This window comes from Sinocyclocheilus anshuiensis, unplaced genomic scaffold, assembly GCF_001515605.1.
Source record: "Sinocyclocheilus anshuiensis isolate Anshui unplaced genomic scaffold, SAMN03320099.WGS_v1.1 scaffold201, whole genome shotgun sequence".
Taxonomy (NCBI): domain Eukaryota; kingdom Metazoa; phylum Chordata; class Actinopteri; order Cypriniformes; family Cyprinidae; genus Sinocyclocheilus; species Sinocyclocheilus anshuiensis.
This window is the reverse complement of record NW_015537959.1, coordinates 232,961-259,385: the sequence shown is the minus strand read 5'-3', so window position 1 is coordinate 259,385 and position 26,425 is coordinate 232,961. Positions and strand designations below refer to the sequence as shown.

The 26,425-nt window shown below is 38.9% G+C and overlaps 2 protein-coding genes across 11 annotated transcripts in view; one reads left to right on the top strand and one right to left on the bottom strand.

Moving 5' to 3' along the window:
• LOC107666254 (tensin-2-like) overlaps positions 1-9,554 on the top strand; it is a 49,924-nt gene extending 40,370 nt beyond the window's left edge. For 5 of the 7 annotated variants that reach the window (XM_016457478.1, XM_016457502.1, XM_016457517.1 and 2 more), the window contains 12 exons: positions 52-168; positions 732-2,183; positions 2,350-2,509; positions 2,806-3,776; positions 4,288-4,419; positions 5,098-5,196; positions 5,808-5,885; positions 7,188-7,265; positions 7,343-7,511; positions 7,648-7,716; positions 8,610-8,639; positions 8,864-9,554. In XM_016457478.1, coding sequence (XP_016312964.1) covers positions 52-168; positions 732-2,183; positions 2,350-2,509; positions 2,806-3,776; positions 4,288-4,419; positions 5,098-5,196; positions 5,808-5,885; positions 7,188-7,265; positions 7,343-7,511; positions 7,648-7,716; positions 8,610-8,639; positions 8,864-9,005 — 3,497 coding nt within the window. In that variant the 3' untranslated portion in view covers positions 9,006-9,554. The remainder of the gene's footprint in view (positions 1-51; positions 169-731; positions 2,184-2,349; positions 2,510-2,805; positions 3,777-4,287; positions 4,420-5,097; positions 5,197-5,807; positions 5,886-7,187; positions 7,266-7,342; positions 7,512-7,647; positions 7,717-8,609; positions 8,640-8,863) is intronic. The other 2 variants (XM_016457486.1, XM_016457494.1) reach the window with 2 other exon arrangements.
• A 1,814-nt stretch (positions 9,555-11,368) lies between these two features.
• Positions 11,369-26,425, bottom strand: part of LOC107666297 (forkhead box protein P1-B-like) — a 63,001-nt gene continuing 47,944 nt past the window's right edge. Inside the window, exons 7-17 of one of the 4 annotated variants that reach the window (XM_016457545.1) lie at positions 22,497-22,662; positions 18,785-18,889; positions 17,086-17,173; positions 16,732-16,815; positions 16,403-16,610; positions 15,107-15,183; positions 14,828-14,929; positions 14,632-14,753; positions 14,480-14,543; positions 13,956-14,122; positions 11,369-12,895 (exon numbers count right to left, since the gene is read on the bottom strand). In XM_016457545.1, the coding sequence (XP_016313031.1) occupies positions 12,733-12,895; positions 13,956-14,122; positions 14,480-14,543; positions 14,632-14,753; positions 14,828-14,929; positions 15,107-15,183; positions 16,403-16,610; positions 16,732-16,815; positions 17,086-17,173; positions 18,785-18,889; positions 22,497-22,662 (1,346 nt within the window). In that variant the 3' untranslated portion in view covers positions 11,369-12,732. The remainder of the gene's footprint in view (positions 12,896-13,955; positions 14,123-14,479; positions 14,544-14,631; positions 14,754-14,827; positions 14,930-15,106; positions 15,184-16,402; positions 16,611-16,731; positions 16,816-17,085; positions 17,174-18,784; positions 18,890-22,496; positions 22,663-26,425) is intronic. The other 3 variants (XM_016457536.1, XM_016457550.1, XM_016457558.1) reach the window with 3 other exon arrangements.

The window sequence follows — 26,425 nt, the reverse complement described above, 5'->3', positions numbered from 1 at the left end:
GTGTGTGTGTGTGTGTGTGTGTGTGTGTGTGTGTGTGTATGTTTGATTCAGGGAGGGTGAGCCAGAGGAATGATCCAGCTGTCAGCGTGGACTATAACACGAATGATCCGGTGGTGCGCTGGGATTCTTATGAGAACTTCAATCAGAGACATCAGGACAGCCTAGAGGGTACAACTATTCATTCATACAACCACATATTGGTGTTTATTCAAGCCTTCAGAGATACTGTATTTTTATAAACAGGACTTTCCTTTTTTCTTTAGAAATAAAAGAGGTTGATACTACTCTTTACAATGTTTACAACGTCTTGCCAGATCAGATTATTGAAACTATTCAGAAATAACCATGGTTATGACATCACAGCCATGAGCACATTAACAAATGGTCAGGTTTGCAAATTAACACCTTGGCAGATGTTTTTTTATCATAACCAGTGTTGGGTTAACAGCATACAAGTGTCAAATGTTATTTATTAAGACTACTCTTTGCATTTTGAATTTTCACCATGATACTTAAGTTACGTTTTCAAATAAATAATGTATTATGTCCTTTAATGTTGTAAAAAAAAAAAAATATATATATAATAATAATGTTGTAATATATGTAACTTGTAGCAGGAAAAGAATGTGAATCTGCAAACCTTGAATAATATTTGAAGTGGACTTTCTTTAAAAATTCTTTCTTGCAATAAACATTGATAAAAAAAAAACAACTCTCATACATCCCTCTAGATATCGCACACACACGTGGGCCTCTAGATGGCAGCCTGTACGCACAGGTAAAAAAGCGTCTTGCTGCAGGCTCCACCTCCCTGCCGTCCACCAATGGGAGCCCTGCAAGGAGCTCTGAGGAGCGTCCAAGTCAGCTTCTGTCTGTTAGCACTGATTCTGGACACTCATCTGTCCCACCTGGCCGGCTCGATGAACCGACTCGACAGGCCCCGCCTACTCAGCAAGAGAGGGAGGAGCTTGAGCGTCTTCTGGGTGGGATTGAAGGGGATGGAGGACGGGATCGTGACCGAGAGACGGCCATTTTGGATGACGGTGATTCCTTGCCTCCTGAAAGGACTGGGTCACTGAGGTTAGGCCGTTCATGCTCATGTCGGGTGGGCTACCGATCCCAGCGTTGTGCTGAGCCTGGATGCGATGGCCTCCACCACTTATCCAATGGGTACTGCCTTGATCGTCCCACCACCACTAATGGACACACAGGGGCTCCTTCTCCAGGGATGCCATCTGTCATAGGGCTTTGCCAACACCACAGTGCCCATCCTCACCAATCCCTGCCGCCACCAGATCTGCTCTGGGACCGCCAACAAGGTTCACAGCACTGCCTTCATCGCACTTGCTCAGAGGGGCCATCACGCCACCTGTGTCCATATCCATCCCAAGAGATCAGTCCCCATCCACATAGTCTGTCTCCCCGACTGCTCTGTAGGGCGGACGAGTACATTCCATACCCCCACCATCACCAAAATCATCCACACCACCCAAAACCCAGCGGCCCCTACCACGATGTCATGATGATAGATGGCCTAGTGACATCCGGCTGCCCCTGTCGGGACTGCTGTCTATGGCGAGAAGATTTCCACACCCTCCGTTTGGACCGAGAGGAGGGAATACACTGGGAGAGGGAGGCAGAGCTTCACCGGGATACTGGGTTAAGACGGGGCAGAGAGGCTGATATGCAAAGAGGGGTGGAGATATGGGACCGGGAGGCGGGGCTAAGAAGGGGACGAGAACTGCCTCTGCAATGGGAGAGAGACAGAGAAGCAGAACTACATTGGGAGAGAGAACGAGAGGCAGAATACTGGCACAGAAGGGCTACCGTATCCCCCTACGGGCCTCACGGTCATGAATTACCAGCATTTAACTTCGATCCACTTCCCGCAGGCCATCCTGCATACCCCGAACCCTCCCGGTCCCACTCTCACGCCCATCTGGATCTCAAGTACAGCAGCAGTTCCAGTGGATATCAGACACCACACCAGATGTGTCCCTGCTCCCCCTACCAACCGTCACCCTCAGAGAGTCGTGGCTATGCCTCGGGTTACCAGTCTGAGTCCACATCCCCTCTTCCACCTCCCTCCACCTCCTGCCCTGGCCCAGTGCACCATGCCAGCGGACATACAGATAACCAAATGGACTCCCACCCTCAGCAGTACACCTCTGAAACAAATACAGGTGACAAATGCCTTGACAGATACAATTAAAGTCTTTTAAATTTGAAGCTTTTGCAAACATGTTGTGATTATCTTATATTAAAGAACTGTGTATAACCTTCATCTGCATTCAGTTTTATCTGTGCATGATTATATTTGTTTATCAGTCTGTATGCTATCCCTATCAGATTGCCCTGGTGCAGACAGCATAGGCTGGCGTAGTCACATTACCCATGGTTCCCTGCGGCGGACACATCTAGATCCACATGCCCCATGTTCAACACCCTCTGATATTTCAGGACCTCCAACACCAGTCCACACAAGCAGCCCTTTGCAAACCCAGAAGAGGTAACTGCATTTATGAATAGATGTGGGGTTGCTCCTGCAGAGTTTAGCTCTGACTCTAATGCAACAAATCTAAACCACCTGAACCTGAAGATCCAACCCTTAAAACACAACTGAACCAGCTAATTGAGGTGGTCAGGGTTACTTGAAAATAACAGCAGGTGTGTTGGAGCAGGGTTGGAACTGACATCCGCAGTCAGGTAGCCCCCCAGGAGCACAGATGGCTACTCCTACAGTAGATGAAAATGTTATCTGCTGACTTTATTCAATATTGTGTTGAATTCTTCTTCCTTTTTCAGTGTCCGTGAGTATGACTCAAGAGAGGTGAACAGTGAAAGCAGCTCGGCCCACTCCCACAACAGGACGCACCCACTTGCCCTACTGTCCAACAGTACCAGTCCGGGGTCTCGGCAAACTGTACTTTCTTCTAGGCAAGAGATTCCTGAGATACACCCCTTTCCTGCCACACCCACCACTGCCCAACAACTCTCTGCCCCGCTTACTACACCTCCTACCCCACAAAGCTCTGGAGAACACTCCGCCCCGTTAACACCTCCATCAGAATCCATCCAACCACAGACAAGCAGCTCGCCTACTGCTGCTACAGTGCCACCCATAGTGGAAATGGTACCACAATCAACTGAGACTGTTAAACCAGCACACTCATCAGATGCCTCTTCTCCCATCCCGTCCGAGTCCATCCCAGCTCACTCGCAGAGCAACGGAGTATCGCCATCTCCTGAACCAGACACCACTTCTGCTTCTTCAGTCCCTGCGTCCCCTCAACCACCCACTGGCGAACACGAGAGCTCATCCTCCCCTGAACCCCCAGTGCCCGGATTCGCCACGCTGGGCAGGAAGCTGATGTTGGGCTCTGGAACCTCACTTCCTGCAGGACACAGTATGGACGGCAGCCCCAGCTCCACTCCCACCTTTCCCATCTCTCCAGCCTGCTGCACCCCATCTCCTCCAGGCTCCTACTTAGGGTGCCCAGCCACCTCCGTCCCACAGCCTCCCCTCCCTGAGAAACGCCGCCCATCCGGCCTGCCTGGATCACCCAACGGGAGGTCTGGAATGCTGAGGGCGTCCATGAGTCATCAGCCCTCTGGGCAACACCACGTTACATTCTCACCTTCAGTAGGAGAGGTGACCATGCCCGCTGGACAGGGAGAAGTTGGTGTGGAGGGTGAGATGGGCAGCCGTGTCAGTGTGAAATTTGTGCAGGACAGCTCTCGGTTTTGGTATAAACCTGGCATCTCTAGAGAGCAAGGTGAGAAAACCACTGTTGTCTTTTAACTATATAAAACTAAATGCAGTTTAGAGATGTCTTCATAGCCAGCTGCTAATTAGGGCTGGTTAAAGATACTGATTTTCCATTTAATTTTCATTTGAACAATCTCCATTTGTAAAATTGAAATGCGGTGTACTGCAAAATAATGGCCAGAGGTGGCTTTCTTTTGAGTTCCCTCCAAAAATATACCCAAATGAATTGGAATCGAATCAGAATTTAACTGAATCAGGAAATGTCTGTCAATACCCAGCATTATTGCTGATTGCTATAGATGTTTGTGTAAACAGTTTTGTTCATGCAAATGCAGCCATGTCTTATTACTTATTAAGTCACTTTTCATAACCCTTAGTATATGAGCAAGACTAACAGTGATGCTTATTTTTGTGCTGTAGTGTTTTTGCACATGCTGCAACAGATTGTCGTTCCATATGTTTGGATCTATTTTTTAAATGGCAATGTCTCATTAAACTGTCCTGTTTCTGTTCAACAGCTATTGCAGCACTGAAGGAAAGAGAGCCAGGGGCCTTCCTCATCCGAGACAGTAACTCTTTCCAGGGGGCCTACGGTCTGGCCCTGAAAGTTGCCAGCCCACCCCCCAACGTCAATAACCATAGCAGCAAAGGTACGCCATATCTGCAGGCATTTCCTCACACAAACATTTATCTTGCCTCAGTGTTGCTCCCAAAGCTCTCTGTCTGCACAGGAAACACACGACTGCACCTGAAGTACTCTACCAGAGCTAAACATCGCAGGAATTTAGAGCTAAAGCTGAAGTGTGTCATTTCTGCACCAAACAGAATTACAGTAATAATGACAATTGTCATCAACTCGCCTTGTCTTTGACTGGACAAACAGATAGTCCTGTCCCAAATTCACAACCTTGGTTGATAAGGTTGTGCTCCATTCAGATTTGAACTGAGAATGCCATTGCCAATTTGAATTGAGGCGGCAAACAGAAAGCAGAAGTGCAATTCAAATTTAAATGTAAATAGAATTAGTGAAATTCATGTGACTAATTTTTTAACTACAAAAGCAAAGTCACGACAAACATTGAATTTTAGCTTTCATTGTCTTGAATATTTTATTGTCATAATTAATACTGGACCAAGTGCACTGTTTATTTTTGTACAATTCAACTAAACATTTATTTGAGAAAGCATTGAGAACTGCTTTTATCTAAATGTTGATTAATCACAACTGAAGTGCAATATTTCGAAACTTGTCATGTTTTGTCATGTTTCTATGTACAACAATATTAGCATCATAATTTGCATTAAAGATATCATTTCCTGTCTGTTAGCAGGAGGAGACCCTCTGGAACAGCTGGTTCGACACTTCCTGATTGAGACGGGGCCTCGAGGGGTGAAGATTAAGGGCTGTCAAAATGAGCCCTACTTTGGTGAGCACTTCAGGAATCCTCTATAAAACTCTACGGGGTGGCTCGCCAGACACTGATTAAGCTTAGTCCTGGTTTAAAGGGATAGTTCACCCAAAAATTAAAATTTGATGTTTATCCTGCAACAGTTAAAGTTAAAAATCATCATATGTGTTCTACTGAAGAAACAAAGTCACCTACATCTTGGATGCCCTGGAGGTAATCAGATAAACATCAAATTTTCATTTTTGGGTGAACTATCCCTTTAAATCAGAGCTTAAATCAATAATTCATCCAGGAATGACAATAGTGTCATTGTTTACTCATTCTCGTGTCATTCCAAACCTGTATGACATTTTATTATGAAGATGTTAGACAGATGTTTCCTGCGGTCCTAAACCAAAGTTGGAGTTAATAGAACAGCCAGGCTGAATAAAGTTGTATGCAAGTTGAGCTATGGTTATTGTGAAAATGAGTTTGCACTTTCCTGCGATATCGGCTTGTGATTAGTTGCCGTCTGGCTACATTCTGGTGCTTTTGCAATCTGGCACATCAGTTTTAAAGGTAAATAATGTTGAAGTGTTGAAGTGAAAGCGAAGTATTGAGGTCCTCTGTATGTGTTTTGTCATTGGTAGGGAGTCTTTCAGCACTGGTGTGTCAGCATTCCATTACACCAATCTCTCTGCCCTGTGCCCTCCGCATCCCAGATAAAGGTACACATAACGGCACACGTCAACACGCCACGCTGAGATATCACTGAATGATGAAAGCACAGACACAACATACACTCATTGTGAGGTTAGAGTTAATGAGGAGTTGTAAGGCAAGAAAGGAATGCAAAGTATTTTTTATTAAGCTACAACACAATATTCTGTGCTATAGATCCTTACTACATGCTAAACAAAACAGTATAATTCTTTGTAGTATGTTACATTTTTTTCTTTAATTTATTGATTTTATTTCTTTGTGACTGTATTTAACTACACTTTGCCAGATAATGAATTGCTCTGAAATTTAGACTGATTCAAACTGACAAATCAGGTTGTTTTTGACTGATTTATCAAAAGAACCGCTCATAAGAATCATGTTTGTGAATCAGACAACACTGGTTGGACTGTATGTTTGTTTTTGCATGCAGCCAGCAAAGACAATGTTGTAGATAATTTATAAGTTATAGATAATATACAAAATGTTTTGTCTATTTTTTGTTTTATTGTCTATTGTATGATTTTGCAGTAGCAGTTCTTTTTATTCAAATCAGACTCACAGCTCAACTAAAAAAAATATTTATTTTATAATATGCAATATTATACATAGACAAAATGGTAGTGAATTTATATTTTATAATGCACAATATTATACATACACTTCCATTTAGTACTGTATATTATACATACAGCTCCAAAATGTTATATACAGCTGAATATTATACATACAGCTCCATTTTTTTAAAGAAAATTATTACTTTAATACAGCAAGGATGCATTAAATTGATTATAAATGTTAATACATTTATAATGTTACAAAGATATATATTTTAAATAATTGTTGTTCTTTTGAACTTTCTGTTCATTAAAGTATCCTGAAAAATGTATCACAGTTTCCATAAAAATATGAAACAGCACAACTGTTTCAACATTGACAATAATAAGAAATGTTTCTTGAGCAGCAAATCAGTAAATTAGAATGATTTCTGAAGGATCATGTGACACTGAAGACTGGAGTAATGATGCTGAAAATTCAGCTTTGCTTTCACAGGAATAAATTACATTTTAAAATATATTCAAATAGAAAACAGTTATAATTTGTAATAATATTTCACAATATAACTGTTTTACTGTATTTTTGATCAAATAAATGCAGCCTTGTTGAGTTTAAGAGACTTCTTTCAAAACAAACCAAAAAAAAAAACTTTAACCGTAGTGCAAACAGATATGATCACAAGATTTGTATTTAAGCAACTGCCAGTGTTTGAATCTCAGAGACTAGTCTATAAATCATGATGTCACTCTCAGACCCAATAGGTGAATTCGTGGAGGTTCAGCCTGTCAGTAACATGAGTACAGCTGCAGACCTTCTGAAACAGGGAGCAGGTGAGTGTGAACCAGCACATCTGTCCTCATGTGTTACGTCTTACTGTAGCGTCTGTAACCTCTGAGTCTCTCCTCAGCCTGCAATGTGCTGTACCTGAACTCAGTTGAGACTGAGTCTCTCACGGGACCCCAAGCTATCGCTAAGGCCTCAGGGGCCACAATTTCACGCAGCCCTCGGCCCTCTGCGACAGTGGTTCACTTTAAGGTGTCTGCCCAGGGCATTACACTGACAGACAGTCAGCGCAGGTACCCCCACTCATACCACTTTTTGCCTTTTGAAAGTATAACCATATAATTTTTCAGTTTTCTATGAGCAATAGAAATGTGAGGACAGACTGTTACTGTCACACTGAGTTTGACTATGAGATGTTTGGGTTTTCAGGGTGTTTTTCAGGAGACATTATCCAATCAACAGCGTGACTTTCAGCAGTGTGGACCCACAAGACAGGAGGTGAGATAGTGGTGGCAAAAATGCGAGAGAAATGAAGAGTGGCTTAAATATCTACTCTACATGTTTTCTCAAACATGGTTATTTGTTATTACATTGTTATATTATAGGCTGTTGCACTGACCGTCCATCTTACAACAATATTCAAAGTTTGCAGTGTATTCCACATTCAATGAAATTACAAACCATTAAGCTTAATGCAAATATACAAAGGAAAATGTGGATATAGGAGGATTTTGTTTTTGTTTAGTTTTTTTGTTTCTTTATTATAGTTTTGTTATATAATATATATATATATATTATTTTATTTTTTTATCTAGTTTTTTTGTTCTGTGTAATGTTTTTCTTTTATTTTTTTGTTTTAGATATAGGAGTTTTGTTTTACATTTTGTATTTTGTCTTTTTTTTATGTTTTGTTTTGCTTTGTTTTTTGTTTTGTTTTGTTTTCTTGTGACAGTTGCCTGTCTAGAACTAGTAGTAGCACTGAAATCTAATCAGGTAGTGCATGACTCTGTGTGGGCTGCTCTGTCTGTGTGTGCAGTATGTGCATAAATGTTTTTTATTTACTCATTTATGTGTGTATATTTTCAGTTTTATGTACAACACAAGCTTTGGGGCTTTGTTTGAAATGCAAACCCACCCTGTGCAGGCAAAACACTTGTCTTTTCTTAAACCATCACTTTGAACCCTGTAAATTGTTTGGGCTCTGTGATTTTTATTTTGTAAACGCTCTTTCATGGCACACAGCGACCAGTCTTGCATCTAAAGAATTTGAGGCAATAACATTAAACCAGATGTTACAGGAAAGAGCATTTTTCATTTGCATGTGTGTGTGTGTGTGTGTGTGTGAGAGTCTGTTCCTCAGTCTTGTCTCTGTCTCCCTCTTGCTGCCGTAGGTGGACTAACTCAGACAGCATGACCTCTAAGTAAGTCTAAATGATATGCGTTTTGTCTGGACTGTTCAGACAGCTTGTTTCCTCTGTGTTGCGCCTGATAGGAAACTGATTAGGTGCTTATGTGCATGGTCATTTACTCTTAGATAACCATAGAACTGATCATCCTGTCTGTCCATTCACTCATGTGGATTGTAAGTCTGACTGATATTTTATCCCCCAGTCGCTCATTCTCGTATCTCTCTGTCTCCTCTCAGAGTATTTGGTTTTGTTGCCAAGAAGCCCGGAAGTGTGGTGGAAAATGTGTGCCATCTTTTTGCAGAGCTGGATCCCGAACAGCCCGCGACTGCCATCGTCAACTTCATTAACAAAGTAATGCTGGCACCACAGAGACGCTAGGGCCCCGGGGACGAGGCTCTTCACGTACACTGCCGCACATCACGAGACTGTAATGTTGCACCTTCTGTCAAGTTTAAGGGTTTCATAACATAAGACTTTTCGGCAAAGACAAGGGCTTTACTGTTGACTAACATGATGCCAAAACAACCAAAATATACAGAATGTAACCAAACTAAAGCCAGCAGTCTGTTGTGGTTTTGCCTTTTTAGAGCTGTTTTGGTGTTCGTGGGATTGTAAGTGACTTGTAAATGAAGATTGTTATATAAGGGGTTTTCAAAAGCACTGTTATTGACCCCTGAATAAAATAAATCTGTTAAATGCACTCAAACTTAGGAATTGCACAGATAACAGTCTCTGCAGAATGACAATCATCAGTTTGTAAATATTGATGCCAATTTGGTTTTAGAGTTTTGACGTACACTACATTATGGTTGAAAATGTTTATTTTATTCAAAAGCCAAATTTCAGTTTTTTTTTTGTTTTTTTTTTGTCCTAACTGGAAAGGAGGTGCCATGGTTTCTATTGGAAACTTATTTCAGCCACAGTAAAGAAAAAAAAATAAAATAAATTAAAAAAAAATTAATATATATATGAGACTTTTCATCTCACAATTCTGACATTTTCCTCGTAATTTTGAGTTTATATCTAGCAGCTCAGAGAAAATAAATAAATAAAATAGAATTGCGAGATGGGGCCGGTTGCATAAACTGCTTGGACTAGTCTTAAAAAGTTAGCCATCTAATTTGTTTTCTTCTAGATTGGTCATAACTGTTTAAAGTCAATAACAAAAATGTAGACTGGCCCAATTTTAATCAGAAAAGTGAGACTGATTATCTCTTGGCTAACTGCTAGTTGGTCAAACTAGTTCTTAAGACACAGTCTTAACATAGTGTCTATGTTTATGCAACTGGCCCATGTTTACAGAATTCTGACTTTCTCATAATTCTGTTTATATCTAAATTCTGAGTTTATATCTTGCAATTCTGCCTTTTCTTTCTCAGAATTTTGAGTTAATACCTCACAATTCTGTTCATTTCTCACAATTCTGAGTTTATATCTTGCAATTCTGCCTTTTTTTTTCTCAGAATTTTGAGTTCATATCTCACAATTCTGTTAATTTCTCACAATTCTGAGTTTATGTCTTGCAATTCTGCCTTTTTTTTCTTGTAATTCTGTTTATATCTCACAATTCTGAGTTTACATCTTGCAGCTCTGACTTTATTTCTCAGAACTGTGAGAAAAAGTCCAAATTGAAAAACACAATTACCTTTGTATCCTCTGGTGGAAACAAGCTTCCATAGTTTCTGAATCTGGCCCGGTGTCTGCGAATGATAGGGAAAGTTACGGAGCGTTTGAGATGGAGAAACAGATGGAGGACCAGACATGGCGTAGTCGTGACGCTGAGCAGCTGTTGTGCTCTGCTGGAGGTCCAGATTGAAATGTCCTGTAGTTTGATGTCATAATGGAAGGCTGATGGTCATGTGATTATTACCCAGAGAGAATTTGGTTACCTTTTAGAGTAGGAAGGAACTTTATTTTGTCCCCTTTTGTTGTGTATTTCATGCACTGTTCATAAACAGAATATAAAATAAGGCAGACAGTGGTACATAATCATCCACATTAGCACAAGACATCGTATATGAACGATAGCTTTGTCAACTGACCGTGGCATCATGCTGTACCATTGCCTACCATACTGTGTAGTAGAACATTATATTGGAATGTAACCAGACGTTAAACTGATTGGACAGGTGGACGTTTCCGCCTTCATTCTTTGCATAATGATCTCCTGAAGCTGTTTATAACCAAAGACATGTGGCCATGTACTCAATCAGTTACTTTAAGCTGTGCCATTTATTTTACTAGCCTGTATCAACAAGTTATTGCTGTTTTTGACAGATAGTAAGACACGTCTATGATAACTTTAATATATTGTATTCTGTATCTTCTTATTGATCTTTTTATGTAGTAATATATTTTTACACATGCAGCTGACTTTGAAAGTTAAAAAAAAGACTACATGGAAGGATTTTGATGGTTTTTTTTATCTTTTATTACTAGATGTTATTTTTTCAGTGTATGCACAAGTGAAAAATATAATAAATGTAAAGTCATGGTACCAAATCTGAATTCATGATGTGAATTATTTCAGTTCCAATGTACTGTTCTATTCCTATCCATTCAACAATCATCATGTATTAGAATTTAAATATATATATATATATATATATATATATACACACACATTTTTGTGTTGTTCACATACATTTTCATACACCTCTTTCTCAGTTGTTTATTAACATTTTGTCCCCTTTTGTAGTGCATTTAATGCACTGTTCATAAAATCCAATTAATATATTTATATTTGTATAAATGAAAATACTTATACTTTGTACATTTAGATATTTAGAATTATTTATAAAGGAAAAAACTTACACCATATGTTTTCACATTTTTATACAAGAATTTATTAATCATAAGGCCATTTATTCAGAAGTATTGAACAAACTGACATAGTTGATTTGAAATAGATGTCATCTATTCCTTTTGGACGTGTAAGAAGTTATTCAGTCAACAATTATGCATTATTTCCTTGTCATCTACTCTTTTCTCTGTGGTACAATTACTAGTTGTCAGATCAAATGATTAGAGTTACAAAATGCTCAATGTCAGGAGTGTGACATTTAAACGCATCCTATACTTATCGAATCCATTCAAGTGAAGACTTCTTAGTCTTGGCCATATCAAAAGGGACAATGTAAACAGGGTACATGAAAAAAAAAAAAAAAAAACTTTGGTAACCGTAGATTTGTTCTACAACGGAGAAAAAAATATATATAATTCACTCTACTCAAATATGGAAGAAAACGTTTGGTTCAGCTTTACTAGTAACCGAATGATTGGGACTTTAGTTTGTGTAAATGTTTTGGATAATGAAAATACAGTAGCCTTCTGTACACACTAAGTGAAAAACAAATCAAAAACTACAATTGAAAAAACATTCATCATCAAGTGCTGGTTATAAAATGTTCCCCTTTGGTTTTGTTTTTATCTTGAAAAAACAGAGGTAAAAAAGATAGACATTCACAATTTCATTTTCCATTCTACCAATAAGCAGCCCGAAATTTAAGGCCACACGTTACCGTCACGGCAACCAGGGCCGTCGTAAGGTCCTCTATGTTACAGCCTCACTTGGCCGCCCATCAAAATATCGTCAGTGCCCCGTGAACTTAAGCGACGGCCCTGATGGCGACTAACCCTACAGTATTTGAGGCAGAGGTGATTCAAACTTGCATTTACAATAAAGAGCTTTTCATTCAGCATTCACAGCTGCAGTGAACAGATTTTGTGGAAAGCTAAATATATCTCATCATAGACGGCTTGAAAATTCATAGGCATGAATCTTCCTCAGTTGACAGGGACACCATCTTCCCTTTCAGGCAAGCGGTTGATTGAGTTCAGGTGCCGTAGTGTTAAATATACAAACCAAAGATGACGTATAGCCTACAGCGCCCTCTTTTGTCCTCTGCAAGCTGATGGGCGACCTTTTCAAACACAGAGGAGCCCTTTAGTACCAGTGAGGTCAAACCATTGCATACAACAGAAACAGGTACATCGAAACAATAAATAAACGGTTGTTCCCAAAAGGAAAAGTTGCAGCTGTTAGTTTTCTGCGTCAGGATTCTCAGAGTTTGATGGTGCACTGGTCAGATGAAGGATGAGGATCTCAGCAGTGGAATGAGTGAGGTGACGAGGAGAATCCTGGCTGCTCTTCGGTGTACTTCTCGTTGTGGTTGGTGTCTGGACTGTGCTGGTCTTCTGTCTCTGGAGACATGGAGCCATTGTAGTCTTCAGCCTCCATCGGTTCCTCTTTAATCTGAGACTGATGCCTGTGAACACAGACCGCTCACGTCAGCCCGGGATCAAACTGAAAATCTGTTGCTAACCTTTGTTGCTATCATGACATAAACACATTGACATAACACATTGGCTAATGCATCATCCTAATCACCCACTAATGCGTCACTCAACTGCATATTCTAAAAGTAAATGCACACTGTTCTGAACTCTTTCCCCTGCCAGCATTTACAAAAAAATTAAAAATAAGGCTGCCAGCCACTGCCAGCATTTCTGATCATTTTTACAAAACTTTCATGGCCTACAAACATTTTGTTATATGAATATCTGAACATGCAATATGTCAAAAGAAAGAACGGAGCCTCTGCCTAACATTTTTGAATAAAAAGCTGAGAAAATCATGTTTTTGTCAAAGTCTATGTCTGGATCAGATTCAAAATGGTGATCAAAACATAGATGGAGTAGATCGATTCCATCAACACCCTGAAAACTTGCACAGTCCTGAACCACTTCCTGGATCGTAATTTCATTCGGTAACGTTAGGCAGTTTTGATTTATATGCTGTTTAATGTTTGATGATCACTTGTTTCTGTTGCTGCTTCGCTTTCTTTCTGTATTTTAATCAGTAGCCCCTCACTGCAGAACACAAGATCCAGGGGGTGTGGTTGGATCCACATCTAGGGGGTGGAGATTGGTAGGTTTAGGGGTGGAGTTGGGTGGGTTTAGGGATCAGGGGGTGGAGACGGGTAGGTTTAGGTATACGTAAGGTGGGAGGAGTTGGATCTGGATCCAACCACGCCCCCTGGATCTTGTGTTCTGCAGTGAGGACCATCTCATTTTAATCAGGAGATTCTGTCCTCTTTCAGAAGATGTGTAATAGCGCCCCCTACTGTATAACAACGAAAACAGGGAATGCCAGAAAATTCCAACAATGGTGGGTAAAGTGTTAAGGGGGGGGCATCTTCCCTCATCTTACCCTACTCAAAATAACTTAATTGCCTTTTTTAATCTTTCAATAACCCAGTCAGTGACTGATTAGATGTTCTCAGTGTTTACATGAGTGGTATCAGACAGGCGGGAGAGTGGACTCACAGTGTGGAGAGCACAGGAGAGAGCTCCAGGCTGGAGTCGCTGTGGGAGCCTTCGTCATGATCGCGAGAACTCATGTCCTCATGCAGTGCACTGGCCAAAGCCTTCAGACTGGACACTCCCATGGACGCTGAGCCATATAGGGGCAGACTGCTGTCCACCATCGCTGCCTGAGGAGAAACAATGTTTTAAGACCATGGAAAATAATACTGATATTACAAACAAGTTAAATACACTACCATTCCGAAGTACGGAGTATGGATGCATTAAATTGAAGTGAGAGTTTGTAGACATTGATAATGTTACAAAAAGATTTCTATTTCAAATAAATGCTGTTTATTTGAACCTTCTATTTAAGAATCCTGGGGAAAAAGTATCACGGTTTCCACAAAAATATTAAGCAGCAAAACTCTTTTCAATATTGATGATAATGCCTCACACGAATAAATTACATTTTATAATATATTTTAAAAATCTTACCGACCCTAAACTTTTTAACAGTAGTGTATGTATGAATGAATCCATACCTGCAGAGCAGACAGGGAAGGACTCTGACCCAGACTGGACTGGATATTCTTCACCAGAGGTGATCTGAAGAAACAGACATCAGCATCATTAGCAACAATGACCTCAGAAGAATCTGTGCGAATGGAATCTTCGCAATGAGATGTGCAATTACCCAGTGATCTTTTGTGGTCTTCTTTTCTGAAACTCCAGCTCGTCCACAGTCCAAACAGCCCCCTTGACATTCTCGACTCGTACGAAACACTTGTGAAGACTGAGGTTGTGGCGAACTGCATTCTGAGATCACAGAATAAATTAACGACCTTATCCAAGGCAGAAGAAATCACTCAAGACTGTATCTTTTGAGTTACCTTCCACGTTGCTGCATTGCGTCTGAAATACGCAAATGTTCGAGTGAACCAGTTGTAGATTTCATTTAGTGTTAGCTGCTTTTCAGGAGACTCCAAAATGGCCTATAAATTAAAAAAGGGAACACAATTTTTAAGATCAACATGTGTCTCTAATATGGCAACTGATGAAAGATAAAAGTAAAGGTTTAACTAAAATTCATCCTCAGTATGTTCAGACAGCCTGGATGATGGCCATCTCATCAGAAATTATGGTTCAGACCTAGATGGATAGTTTCTTACCTGCCTGATCAAAGCTGCATATGTAAATGGAGGCCTGACCTCAGCACTCAGGTAGAACTCCTTATTCTGGACAATATCTATGGGACACAGGAGAAAGGTGCTGTCAGTTACACTTCATGTATCAAAGCAATTTTGTCATTTTGTCTTTGAAAATGGGGTTTAAATCCATGTGGTAGATTTTGGACAAGACAGTAATTCACAAAAAAAAGAAAGGCAAAAGGCTTGTGCAACAGTTTCTAATTTTACAGGTAGAAACATCTGCACAAACGGGAAAAAATTAGTAGTAAGGCGTTACAAAACATTATAAAAAGAAAACAAAGAAAGAAGAAAATCTAGATGTTTCAACTGTAGTTCGGATTTTTATATGCCATAATGATATTTTCACTGGCCCTGAGAAAATATGGACATTTTTACATTTATAAATAATTAAATAATTTATGCATTTAGCAGACGCTGATAAAAGTGGCTTACAGTGCATTCAGGCTATACATTTTTTACCAGTATGTGTGTTCCCTCAGAATTGAACCCACGACCTTTTGCACTGCTAACGCAATGCTCTACCACTGAGCCACAGGAACACCAATTTTTATGAAACAGTCATTTGTTGTAAGTTTGAGAGAGAGATTTTGTATGTAAAAGATATATTTATTATAGTCTATCATTTCTAATAAAAACGGTAAAGCCCATGGTCCTGCTATTTATATAAAGGTGGCAAGGTCACATCTGAAGTGAATGAAAAACCAAAGTCCATGCAAAAAAATATTTAAATAATTTTAAGAAGTTATTAATCAGACTTTAATGTGGCAAAATGCATAAATCAATTTACAAATAAATAATCAATGCATGAATGTTGAAATAAATTATATAAAAAAAGGGTAAAATCTCAATACTTGAAATGAATTTGCTGTGTATCCAAAAAAAAAAAAAAGAATTACATGGCGAGATGCTAGCAATCTTATTTTTATTATAACAAAGTGCAAAAAATAAAGTGCTCAGTGCATTTTAAAATCTACAACAAATGTTACGGTCGTGCAGGACCGATCCTTTTTTGCATATACCGCAAATGAAATTTTTGTATTGAATTTTTACTCTTTTTGGAAAATTTTATTTATGACTTGAAATCATGTTACATGTGGATTGAAGAAAGTGAATGTTTTTTGAATGTTCAAATAACCCTACTGGACAGGTGACTGTTCCACTGACCCACATTCTTACTGTAGAGCTCTGACCACTGCACTACTGTGACTGCACTAATGTCTCTGACACTGACTGTGGGTCAGAAGTCAAGGATCTCACCTTGGTCCATGGCTATGTTGTATTTGTCAGAGTAGCGTTTGCGGATGGGTCCCATGCTGTGCAGGCTGGTGGGTATGATGACAGAGGGCATCTGGGGGAGTGACGTGAGGGGTGTAGACGGGGCTGTGGCACTCTGGGAAAGACTCATAGAGGGAGTGGCTTTGGGAATGGTTGCCTTGGCAAGTATGAGGGGAGACACCAGATTCACCTAACAATAACAAAAAAGTTTAATATTTAGCCAATATATATTATAATATAATAATATTTATCTTCAGAACTACAGAAATGCGTTTAATCAAACAGAGTAAATGGTAAACAAAGTGACATACTGGCTGAGGGGTAGGTTTGGGCTCAGTAGACTTGACATGGAGGTGGGCCATCATGGCCTGAAGGCGTTCTTTGTCTTTAGCGAGCTGTTTGACAAACACAAACACAGCAGAGATGTACCACTGATAAACCTGGAGCTTTCTGTTGTCTAGCGTTCACATGGTTTTTCTTAATGTGTACATACAGCATATACTGAACAGGAAAAAGATTAGAGCTCAAATTAGAGCAGGATGTTCAATTACGTGCAAAACAGAAAACAAACATTTCTTTCGTCTAATAAGAATTAAATACACCACATCAAGAACCAGTTCCATTTGGAGCTAAAGCAATTGTGTTGAATGTTTGTAAAGCCTTACCTGCAGTTCCAGCTGCTGAACCACTTGCATCTGAACTCTGCACTGCGCTGTGCTCTTGTCATCCAGAGAATGTTCACTGTTCAAATGCCTGAAAAACACAACACACATATGCAGACGTTCAGTATAAGATCAAGACCCGTCATTAAAACACATCTTTTATTTTTATTGATTCTTAAATTGATTTTAAGAGTTGTGTCTTTTTTTTCTCTTGCACTTTGAATTACCACTGTAAAATGTGCTTTATAAATAAATTTGCCCTGTCTTGCCTAAGGTTGACTCAGAACATAAGTCTAGATTGATTTGCAAACAACAATTTTAATAAAGAGAATAGTACATTACAGTTGTGTAGTTTGATTCATTTGAGCAAATCAAGCAAACTGTTTGATTAACTGGTAAAAAAGAAAGTGATTATTACATTTTTGTTTAATCTTTTCAGCATCATTACTCCAGTCTTCAGTGTCACATGATTCCTCAGAAAACATTCTAATTATGTTGATTTGCTGTTCAAGAAATATTTATTTTTATCAATGTTGAAAACATTTTGTATTTTTTGTAGAAACCATGAAACTCTTGTTCAAAAGTTTTTGATGAATAGAAAGTTCAAAAGAACAGCATTTATTGGAAATAAAAATATCTTGTAACATTATAAATGCCATTACTGTCAGTTTTGATCATTGCTGAATAAAAGTAATAATTTCTTTAAAAAAATGCACTGACTCTAAGCTTTTGAAACTTTTGTAGTGCATATTGTTGCTACGATTATGATTTTAACATTACCTCAGCTTTTTACTCCCTGTTTGTACATCAGCAATACTACTATTGAGAAATAGAGGGTGCTGTATTCAAAGAAAATCTGCACAAAGCTTTCATCCAACCAACTTCCTCAAACAACTCCTCTAACAAACAAAAATAAATTTCTTTAACACTCCAAACACTCCAACCAGTAACTTGCTTATGAGTACATATATCCATGAAATAGTCATCTTGACAATACAGTATGGAATTTGCTATTGAATGAAGAGAGAGGGCGATATTTTGACATTCTGATTACATGATTACAGCATCATCATATTTGTGAATGAAGAATGCTTATTATGAAGGCTAAGCACCTTATTCTCAGGTACAGTATATGTGAATCTCAGTGTGATGTGATAGTTTGGAACATTTTTAATAGTGGAACTGTGCCTGAGCTGAGGGACAAAGGCAGTGTTGTGGCAATAGACAGGGCGGGGCCTCGGACTAGGATCAGGGGTCAGGGTCAGTGGAAGGGGCACAGACAAACATCCTCCTGTTGTTTGTTTTGGGAGGGATGGCCAGGATCACCATGGGCACTCTGTTTATCAGTGCACTGAGCTCAACCCTGAGGGGCCCCACGGCTGCAACGCCACAGGGGAGAGAGAGAAAGAAAGACAGAAAGAGAAGGAAACGGAAAGAAAATAAAGAGACATGGGTGGAATATACATATATACAAGTAAATGGAGGTTAGAGACAGTGGAAGGAGTAAATAAGGACAAAAAACACGAAACAAGTAAACATAAAGAGTAAAAGGGACAGAACCACATAAAAAGAGCTGCAAAAAAGGCAGCAAGCACACTCAGAAATGATAATTAGATTACAGCTGCATACGGCTCCTCCTCACAGATCTGCAAACAGGACAAACAGCATAATAAAACGCAGAGGATGAGGGCTGTTGACTTACTTGAGGAATGACTGAAAGTCTCCGAACACGGCATCGCAGCCTGGCCACTTGCATACGCCGTGGCTGTATAAAGGATGGGCGCTCTGGGAATGACTCTCCTGTGAACTGAAGCAGACAATAAATACAGAATCTGAAACTTGCTTGAGTTCTGGATACCTGTCAAGTACTTTAAACAGGTTAATAATACAGGATTGCACTGGACAATGCCACTGTTGTATAGTATGTTGCGACATTGTGCAACTATGTGACCCATAGGGCTCTGCACCTTCCATTTCAACTCAAATCACACTACTACACTTTCATTTGTTCTTGAGCAATATCTCAAATATTTGGGATATCTGATGTCAAGAAGTTGTTCATCTCACAAAACCTGTCTAGAACATGTTTGTCATCTTTCACCTCAAAATCAAAAGAATAAAATAATAAATTAGACCATTAAAGCCAACTTTAACAATTACATTTTCATTTTGCATCAATACTTTAATATGGCAATCAAGATTTTTAGGTATTTGCAATTATTTATTCATATTTCCTATAGTTCATTATAAAAACGAAGAAACTTAGTATAAATTCTAAAACCAGAGTTTCTCAATGTGGTCAGAGGTGCTTCTAAGAGTAAGGCATGGAAAAAATGCTGATGCAAACTGTTTGAGAAAGATTGAAACTGATACTGCAGATTCATGCTTTCCACCAAGTGTCTTTGCACTCGACAGGCTCGTTTTCAAATCACAATATTTCGATATTGTGATGCATTTTGTTGTGATGCATGAATCACAGTGTGTTCAGTATCGGGAGATAACTGGTCATGTAAAGCTCTATTTAAGATTGTTTGCATTATGATTTCAATGTTTTTTTTCAGAATTTGGCCCACCCAAATTGTCATCATTAATGCAGCACCATTACTATAATGTGACAAATTATTATACATTTTTTGTTTTGTTCTACGGTATTCGTTTTATTTTTTTTGTATTTTTATTTATTTATTTATTTTAAATTTGAAGTATTTTTCACTACCTTTTGGGGTCGGCAAGATGTAATGTTTTTGAAAGAAGCCTCTAATGCTCAACAAGGTTGCATTTATTCGATCAAAAAAGTTGTAATTTATAAAATGTAATTTATCCTTGTGACTGCAGTCTTCAGTGTCACATAATCCTTTAGAAAACATTCTAATAATCTGATTTCTTATTATCAATGCTGAAAACAGCTGTGCTGCTTAATATTTTTGTGGAAACCTTGATAAATTCTTTCCAGGATAAATAGAAAGTTCCAAAGAACTGCATTTATTTGAAATCGAAATCTTTTGTAACATTATACATTTATTTACTGTCACTTTGGATCTGTCCTTGCAGAATAAAGTATTCATTTTTGACCCAAAATCTTTGAACAGTATTTTAGCACGTTATTTCTTATGCATTTCTATTTTCTATTTTTTTTTACCCAGACAGCATTTTGTCAGTTGTTTTCATATAGCTCTATTCTTCACCTCAGAGCCAGCTGACAAAGTAGATGGACACGTTTAGGACTTTGTATCAGTGGACTGTTTGAGAAAGTGATTTATTTTTTTGTATTTTAAAAAATGGCAAGAATGCTTTATTTGTCTGGAATCAAGCGAGGTTGTGTCCTTTGACCCATGACCTTCTCCTGTTCTCGCCTAAGAGAGCCCTGTGTGTCTCTGCCAGCGGATTTCTTTCCCTAACACCAAAACAAAGAGAGAAAGCATCTACAGCGGGCATCTTTTCTCTTTCAGTGCATGAACACAACCCCAGCCTAGGCAGATGACTCACACTTGACAAATTAAAACAGACTTTGTTTTTTCCATCCTTATAACACACTGAACAATCAAATAAGCCAGCAAACAGACACAATAAAACAAATACGTGCAAATGAACTGTTTGTTCTTACATATGGGGCTCTGAAGATCCCAGCCCAATGTCAAATGCTCGCCTTTCAGAAACAAGCACTCGGCAGGGAACATGACAGTAGTACACGGATAAAGATGGAGCAGGACAGATTTTAAAGGATTGATTACATTTCATCCCTCACTCCATCAGCGGGAAAGTGTGTTTGCATGTCACTCAGTAAGCCAGAAGGAGAGACAGATAGACAATGCCTGCATGTTGTGGTCTTCTAGAAAGGGTGAAGGGTTTGTTCTCTGGTGCCAGCGGCTGCACTTAAGGTTTTAGTTGCAGGCGTCTCTCTGGCGGGCAGGAGTTTACATGACACATGAAACTGACCACACAGTCCTTGAGCTCTCACCCTCCACCAATATCATGCAAACAATCACAGGCGGGTCATTAGAGGGCTCTGCTGACAACACAGACCACATCAATGCAACACTAGGACACAATGGCACCTACTGTAATCTGAGCTTTTACTGTTAACAGGGTAGTGTGGTGTAGCAGTTAAGACTCAGGGCTGGTTCTTAACCCCAGTTTCTCCAGTAATGGGTTCACACACTTGTGGAAACAAGTTCAAGCATGTCCACATGCAGCAACATATTATATAGGCAACGTTCACACAGTCAAGTGTTTTAAGACTGACAACAGTCAAGTGCTTCTGACAAACATGTTCCTGAAACATACAGACAAACAGGTTTGGACCTCGGCAAACAAGGAGATGGAGGTGTGTTCATGTGTGTATAGACCCACAGGGAACGCATTGACACAGACTGTCAACTTTCACACTGCCACAAAGACAAATGCCTTTTAAGACACCTGACATTTGTCAACCGTTTTCTTCCAATACATTCTGTATTAGGCAACCTCACACAACCTGACTGGTTTGACTGCTCGTCAAATACTAAATTTCAGTGCAATAAATACAATAAGAAATAATTATAATCTTGTCATTTTAAGACTAGTATTATATTGACAAGTATTATATTGTTGACAAGTATTATAATGTTGAAATTAACATTAGCTAAGATTAATAAATGCTGTAGAAGTATTTTCATGCTTAGTTCATGTTAACTAAAGTAGTTAACTAATGTTAACTAATGAACCTTATTGTAAAGTGTTACCAACATTTCTTATAATCAATGTTGAAAACAGTCATGTTGCTTAATATTTCTGAGGAAACACAGACCAATTTTTGAACAAAGTTCAAAAGAAGAGCATTATTTGAAACAAAAATGTTTTGTAACATTATAAATGTCTTTTTTGATTGATTTAATGTTTCCTTGCTGAATAAAAGTATTTACTTCTTTTGTTTTATTGACTTAAATTCTGAATATTTTAAAAGCATCAGTCTGTAATATAACTTTATAATGAGAACACTACTGAAACAGAATGTTGTAAATTATTTGTGACTTTTGTTGCTGGTGTTTCAGTATGCTGTTACGGAAAGAGTGCATCAACAACTACATTCTGACTAGCATGGTCAAGTTAACAAGTGCATTTGCATTTTTTTTGTGCAGATGCATGTTGTAATATGTTTATGTTGTGTACATATCTGATTAATCTCACATAGGATGCGTTTGGTGAGTTAATTAACCTGCTACCAAAGTGCTCCAGTTTCCTGTTGTTTATTCACTACTCAGCACTCAATTTTAACATTTGGAGCGAGAGAGCATCAAGTGGAAATATTAACACAGTATTCTTAACAACAACAAACATATGATTTCTGACTAAATCTAAATAAACAGCACATGCTTGAATGCAATAAAATATTTGCTCAAGACAAAAAAAAAAACAGTTTAATGATGATTAAGTACCTGTCTCTCCGGCTGGGCCAGTGCACATGGTGTCCGTTAGTGCTGGAGTGGTGGTTGAGCATCTGAGTTTTGGGAGGAGAGGGGGATTTGTCTCCTCTCCTCTTCTCCTCCTGCCGTGCATCTGCAGTCTCTTTCCACAGCTGCTGAAGCTCAGCAGGGATCAAACCTGTGAGTGAAACACTGCTTTCATTAGATCACTACAAACTAATAAGACCTCTATTTCTATGACTACTATGTCTGCTTTTCCATTCAATCACCCATGATTATCATTAACCTCTGAAACCCATGTGATGACTGGATTTCAAATAATCTCTCATAAAAAAAGGACACTTCTTGAAACACCTTGTATCACAATAGAAAAAATTGCATTTTGATGGTTTATGTTGTTCAATTAGATATGTTGTCGTTTTATTATTAATTGGTTGTGTATATGTTAATTTGCTGCCTTTCTTGGCCAGTTTCCTGGTTACATAAAGGTTAAAATAAATAAATAGGCTGTAAGATTATTATTTTTTTTTTTAAATGAAGTCTCTTATGTTTTGTAAGGCTGCCTTTATGTGATCAAAAATACAGCAAAACAGTAATATTGTGAAATATATTATGAATAGAAATAGAATATACGAATAGAATTATGCCATTTCTAATATTGCTGAATATTGTAAAGCCAAAAGTGCACGATAAATATAGTTATTAGCCGCTTTCCCACTATTGGGCCAGTGTGAGCCAGTGCTTTCAACGGTCTGGGTGGGGCTAATAGCCTCACACCTGTAGCACAGAGCCCAAAATTTCATGCTGCGTTTCCACCGTCGGGACTAAAACCCGCCCTTTACACGCCTCTCTGGAACAATGTCACACAACCCCAGCATTTCACCAACAAAGAGAAGTTTTTATCAGAAAACTAATCAGAAATAAATCACTGGAGCGAGATCACAAAACGAACATGATTCATGATTCATTAATTTTTTTTTTGTTTACTTAAAGATTTAAAACCAAAGCATCGATTATTTACCAGTTTTACAATAATAAGTGATACATTAATCATAATTAAGTAATTTGTCAGGATTGAAAATTAGTCACACAGAAATAAAGTGGTATTTACCGTTATTTCACAAGAAAGAGGACACACAGTTATTCATTCGCGTCTGTTTCTGTTTATTTGTTGTCAGTATACATCACATTTAGAAAGAATGATAATTTCTATAATTTTTCCATCAAAAATACGACCTGGGTATACTCTCCAGTCCTAATACTTTTATATTATACAATTTTTATAATATATGTATGTTATATTTTCAGTCAGCGAAACAGAGGGAGCTCCCAAACAAAAACTATGATTTTTATATATTTTATGACAAACACGGAGCTAAATATGAACATCAGAAGGTCAGGTATAAAGAGACGAGACTTAGACAGATAGTGACTAAATAAATACAAGATTGTGATAGCCTATATGATTTGTCTGATTTCTTCAAGCGGTCGCATTTACCATGTTTGCTATGGTAATGGCTAGCATGCATAGTCCTTTGCATCGCATAGAAATATTTCTGCCTTGTATGGTGATCATAATCCACATCGGACCTCAAACAGAAGTTATTTCAAACACTCGCTGCTGTATGCAAGTGGCTATCGTCTCTCAAAAGAAAGAATCGACTCAGAATCGAACAGCCTAAACGAGTCATCAGTAAATCGAATCCCACTTCCGTGACGGACGGCTACACGTCACTGGGTAACACATTTGCATAATGCCCATCTATGTTCTACGTTGGCCAGCTGTGAACAACTTGACCCGCCCTCAAACACTGCAGCTTGTTCGTGTGGTTAACGTCATGTCGAGAAGATGCAGTGTCCTACGCTGAAAGTAATTTTGTTTTATACTACGGGGCCGTTGAATGCTTGAATCTGATTGGCTGACGAACGTTCTGAGGTGTGCAATTATTTTCAGGGAAATGCACGGCGAACGTAGTTCCAGGCAGCTCTCTTGACCGCATTACAGTTCCATATCACTTCACATAGTTAACTGTAATAACGGAGATTAGCATACAGTACCTATACAGCACACAGGAATTACTGCAATCACACGTGCTCGCACACGCACACTATGGTCACGCAGTTTGCACAAAAAGGTGTTGTCAGCGCTGCCCTGACGATTTTATCAGTTAGCCTATATAGTGTAGCAACTTAAAGGCTACACATGACATTTCTCACTAGCGAGGTAATAACAGCGCTGGTTTAGAGACGCTGCTGCAGAACACTGTTGAGGGAAGCACAGAGGTAGCCTAATTCACACAAGCTCTCTCTCTCTCTCTTCTTTCTTTTTCTCTGTGTGTCTCTGTCTCTCTCGCTTTCTTTCTAATAACTGCATTAGAATGCTATCAACCGCTCAAGCCTCCATTACCAGCTTTAAAATGACGTTTTGGAACTAGCAAAAGAGGCGTTGGATGAGATGCGGAAGAAATAATCCTACTCACAATAGCGATTCAAGTATAATAACCAGACGAATCCCTTTAAATATATCATCTGATCGATGTCTTGAGGTGTGGTAACCGTAGCATAAGCGGAATAATTGACGACGGGCCGTTGAATTATTAGAAGAACACCTTACTTATTTTCACTTCCAAAAGATGAGGCTGCAAAGAATCAGTGGTTAAAATTCACAGCAGTACAACCCCAGTCTTTTTTGTGTTCCTGTCATTTTACTGACGACTGCTTCTCTAATCTCTGGGAGTTCAACTAGAAATTCACAAAACACTTGCTCTTGAAAGATGGCTCAGTACCCAGTTTATTTGGACCAGCTGACTCCACTGAATCACAACCTGTAAGTATGATAAATAACAGATGTTTATATTTTCTATCAAACGTTCAAAATACAGAACTATGGCAATGGGCATTTAGTTTCCGACACGGGCTGTACGTGGTAGACCAATCACAACAGACTGGGCCATCTGACCAATCAGAGCAGAGTATGCTCACGGAAAGGAGGGGTTTAGAGAGACTGAATCTAGAACTGCTTCGAACAAATCGTTTGAGAATCGTTGGAAAATGAGGTGATATTAAATGCATATTTTGGTAAAACAAAAGTGTTTTTTGGCCTTGCATGCATGTAAACCTATAGGAGACTCCCAAAACAATATTAGGAACCTTAAAAATGGCATAAATTTACAGGAATAAATGTAAATTATTCCTGTAATGGCAAAGCTGAATTTTCAGCATCATTACTCCAGTCTTCAGTGTCACATGATCCTTCAGAAATCATTCTAATATGCTGATTTGCTGCTCAAGAAACATTTCTTAATAATCTCAATGTTAAAAACAGCTATGCAATATTTTTGTAGAAATCGTGATGCATTTAATTATTTAGAAAGCCATATTTCAAGTCATATTTCACTATTTATATACTGGCTTTCACAATACACACTGTTTCAAAGCAGCTTCACAGGAAGTTATATTGTAGTGTTTATAATGTTACCCAAAGGTGTTCATCTTCAATGAAAACTGGCATATTAACAGCATATAAATGACTGAGACCATTGACGATGCAATAGTTGAGTGGAGTGAATGCCGCATGATCTGACACAATACTGCAATGCCTACTAGCAACAAGACTAGGGCAATACCGCGCTATTGACGAGCAAACCGCAGAGGAATGCAAGAACCGCAGCAACCGCGATTTTTGCGCGTTTTCTTTTTTCGTAAGGTTATGCCCTTCTCGTTTTACACTTCATGCATGTGGACTGAATATTAAACAAGTTAGTAATGATAACATAATGTGTACCATGCTGATTTGTACAGAGGCTCCGTAGATTTGCACTTAACAAGCCTAAACAGACAGTGAATGAGAGAGAGATCGACTGAGCGCGTGCGATTACTTGCGTCTGTCCTCCAGGCCGAGTCATATATACAGTGGGTACGGAAAGTATTCAGACCCCCTT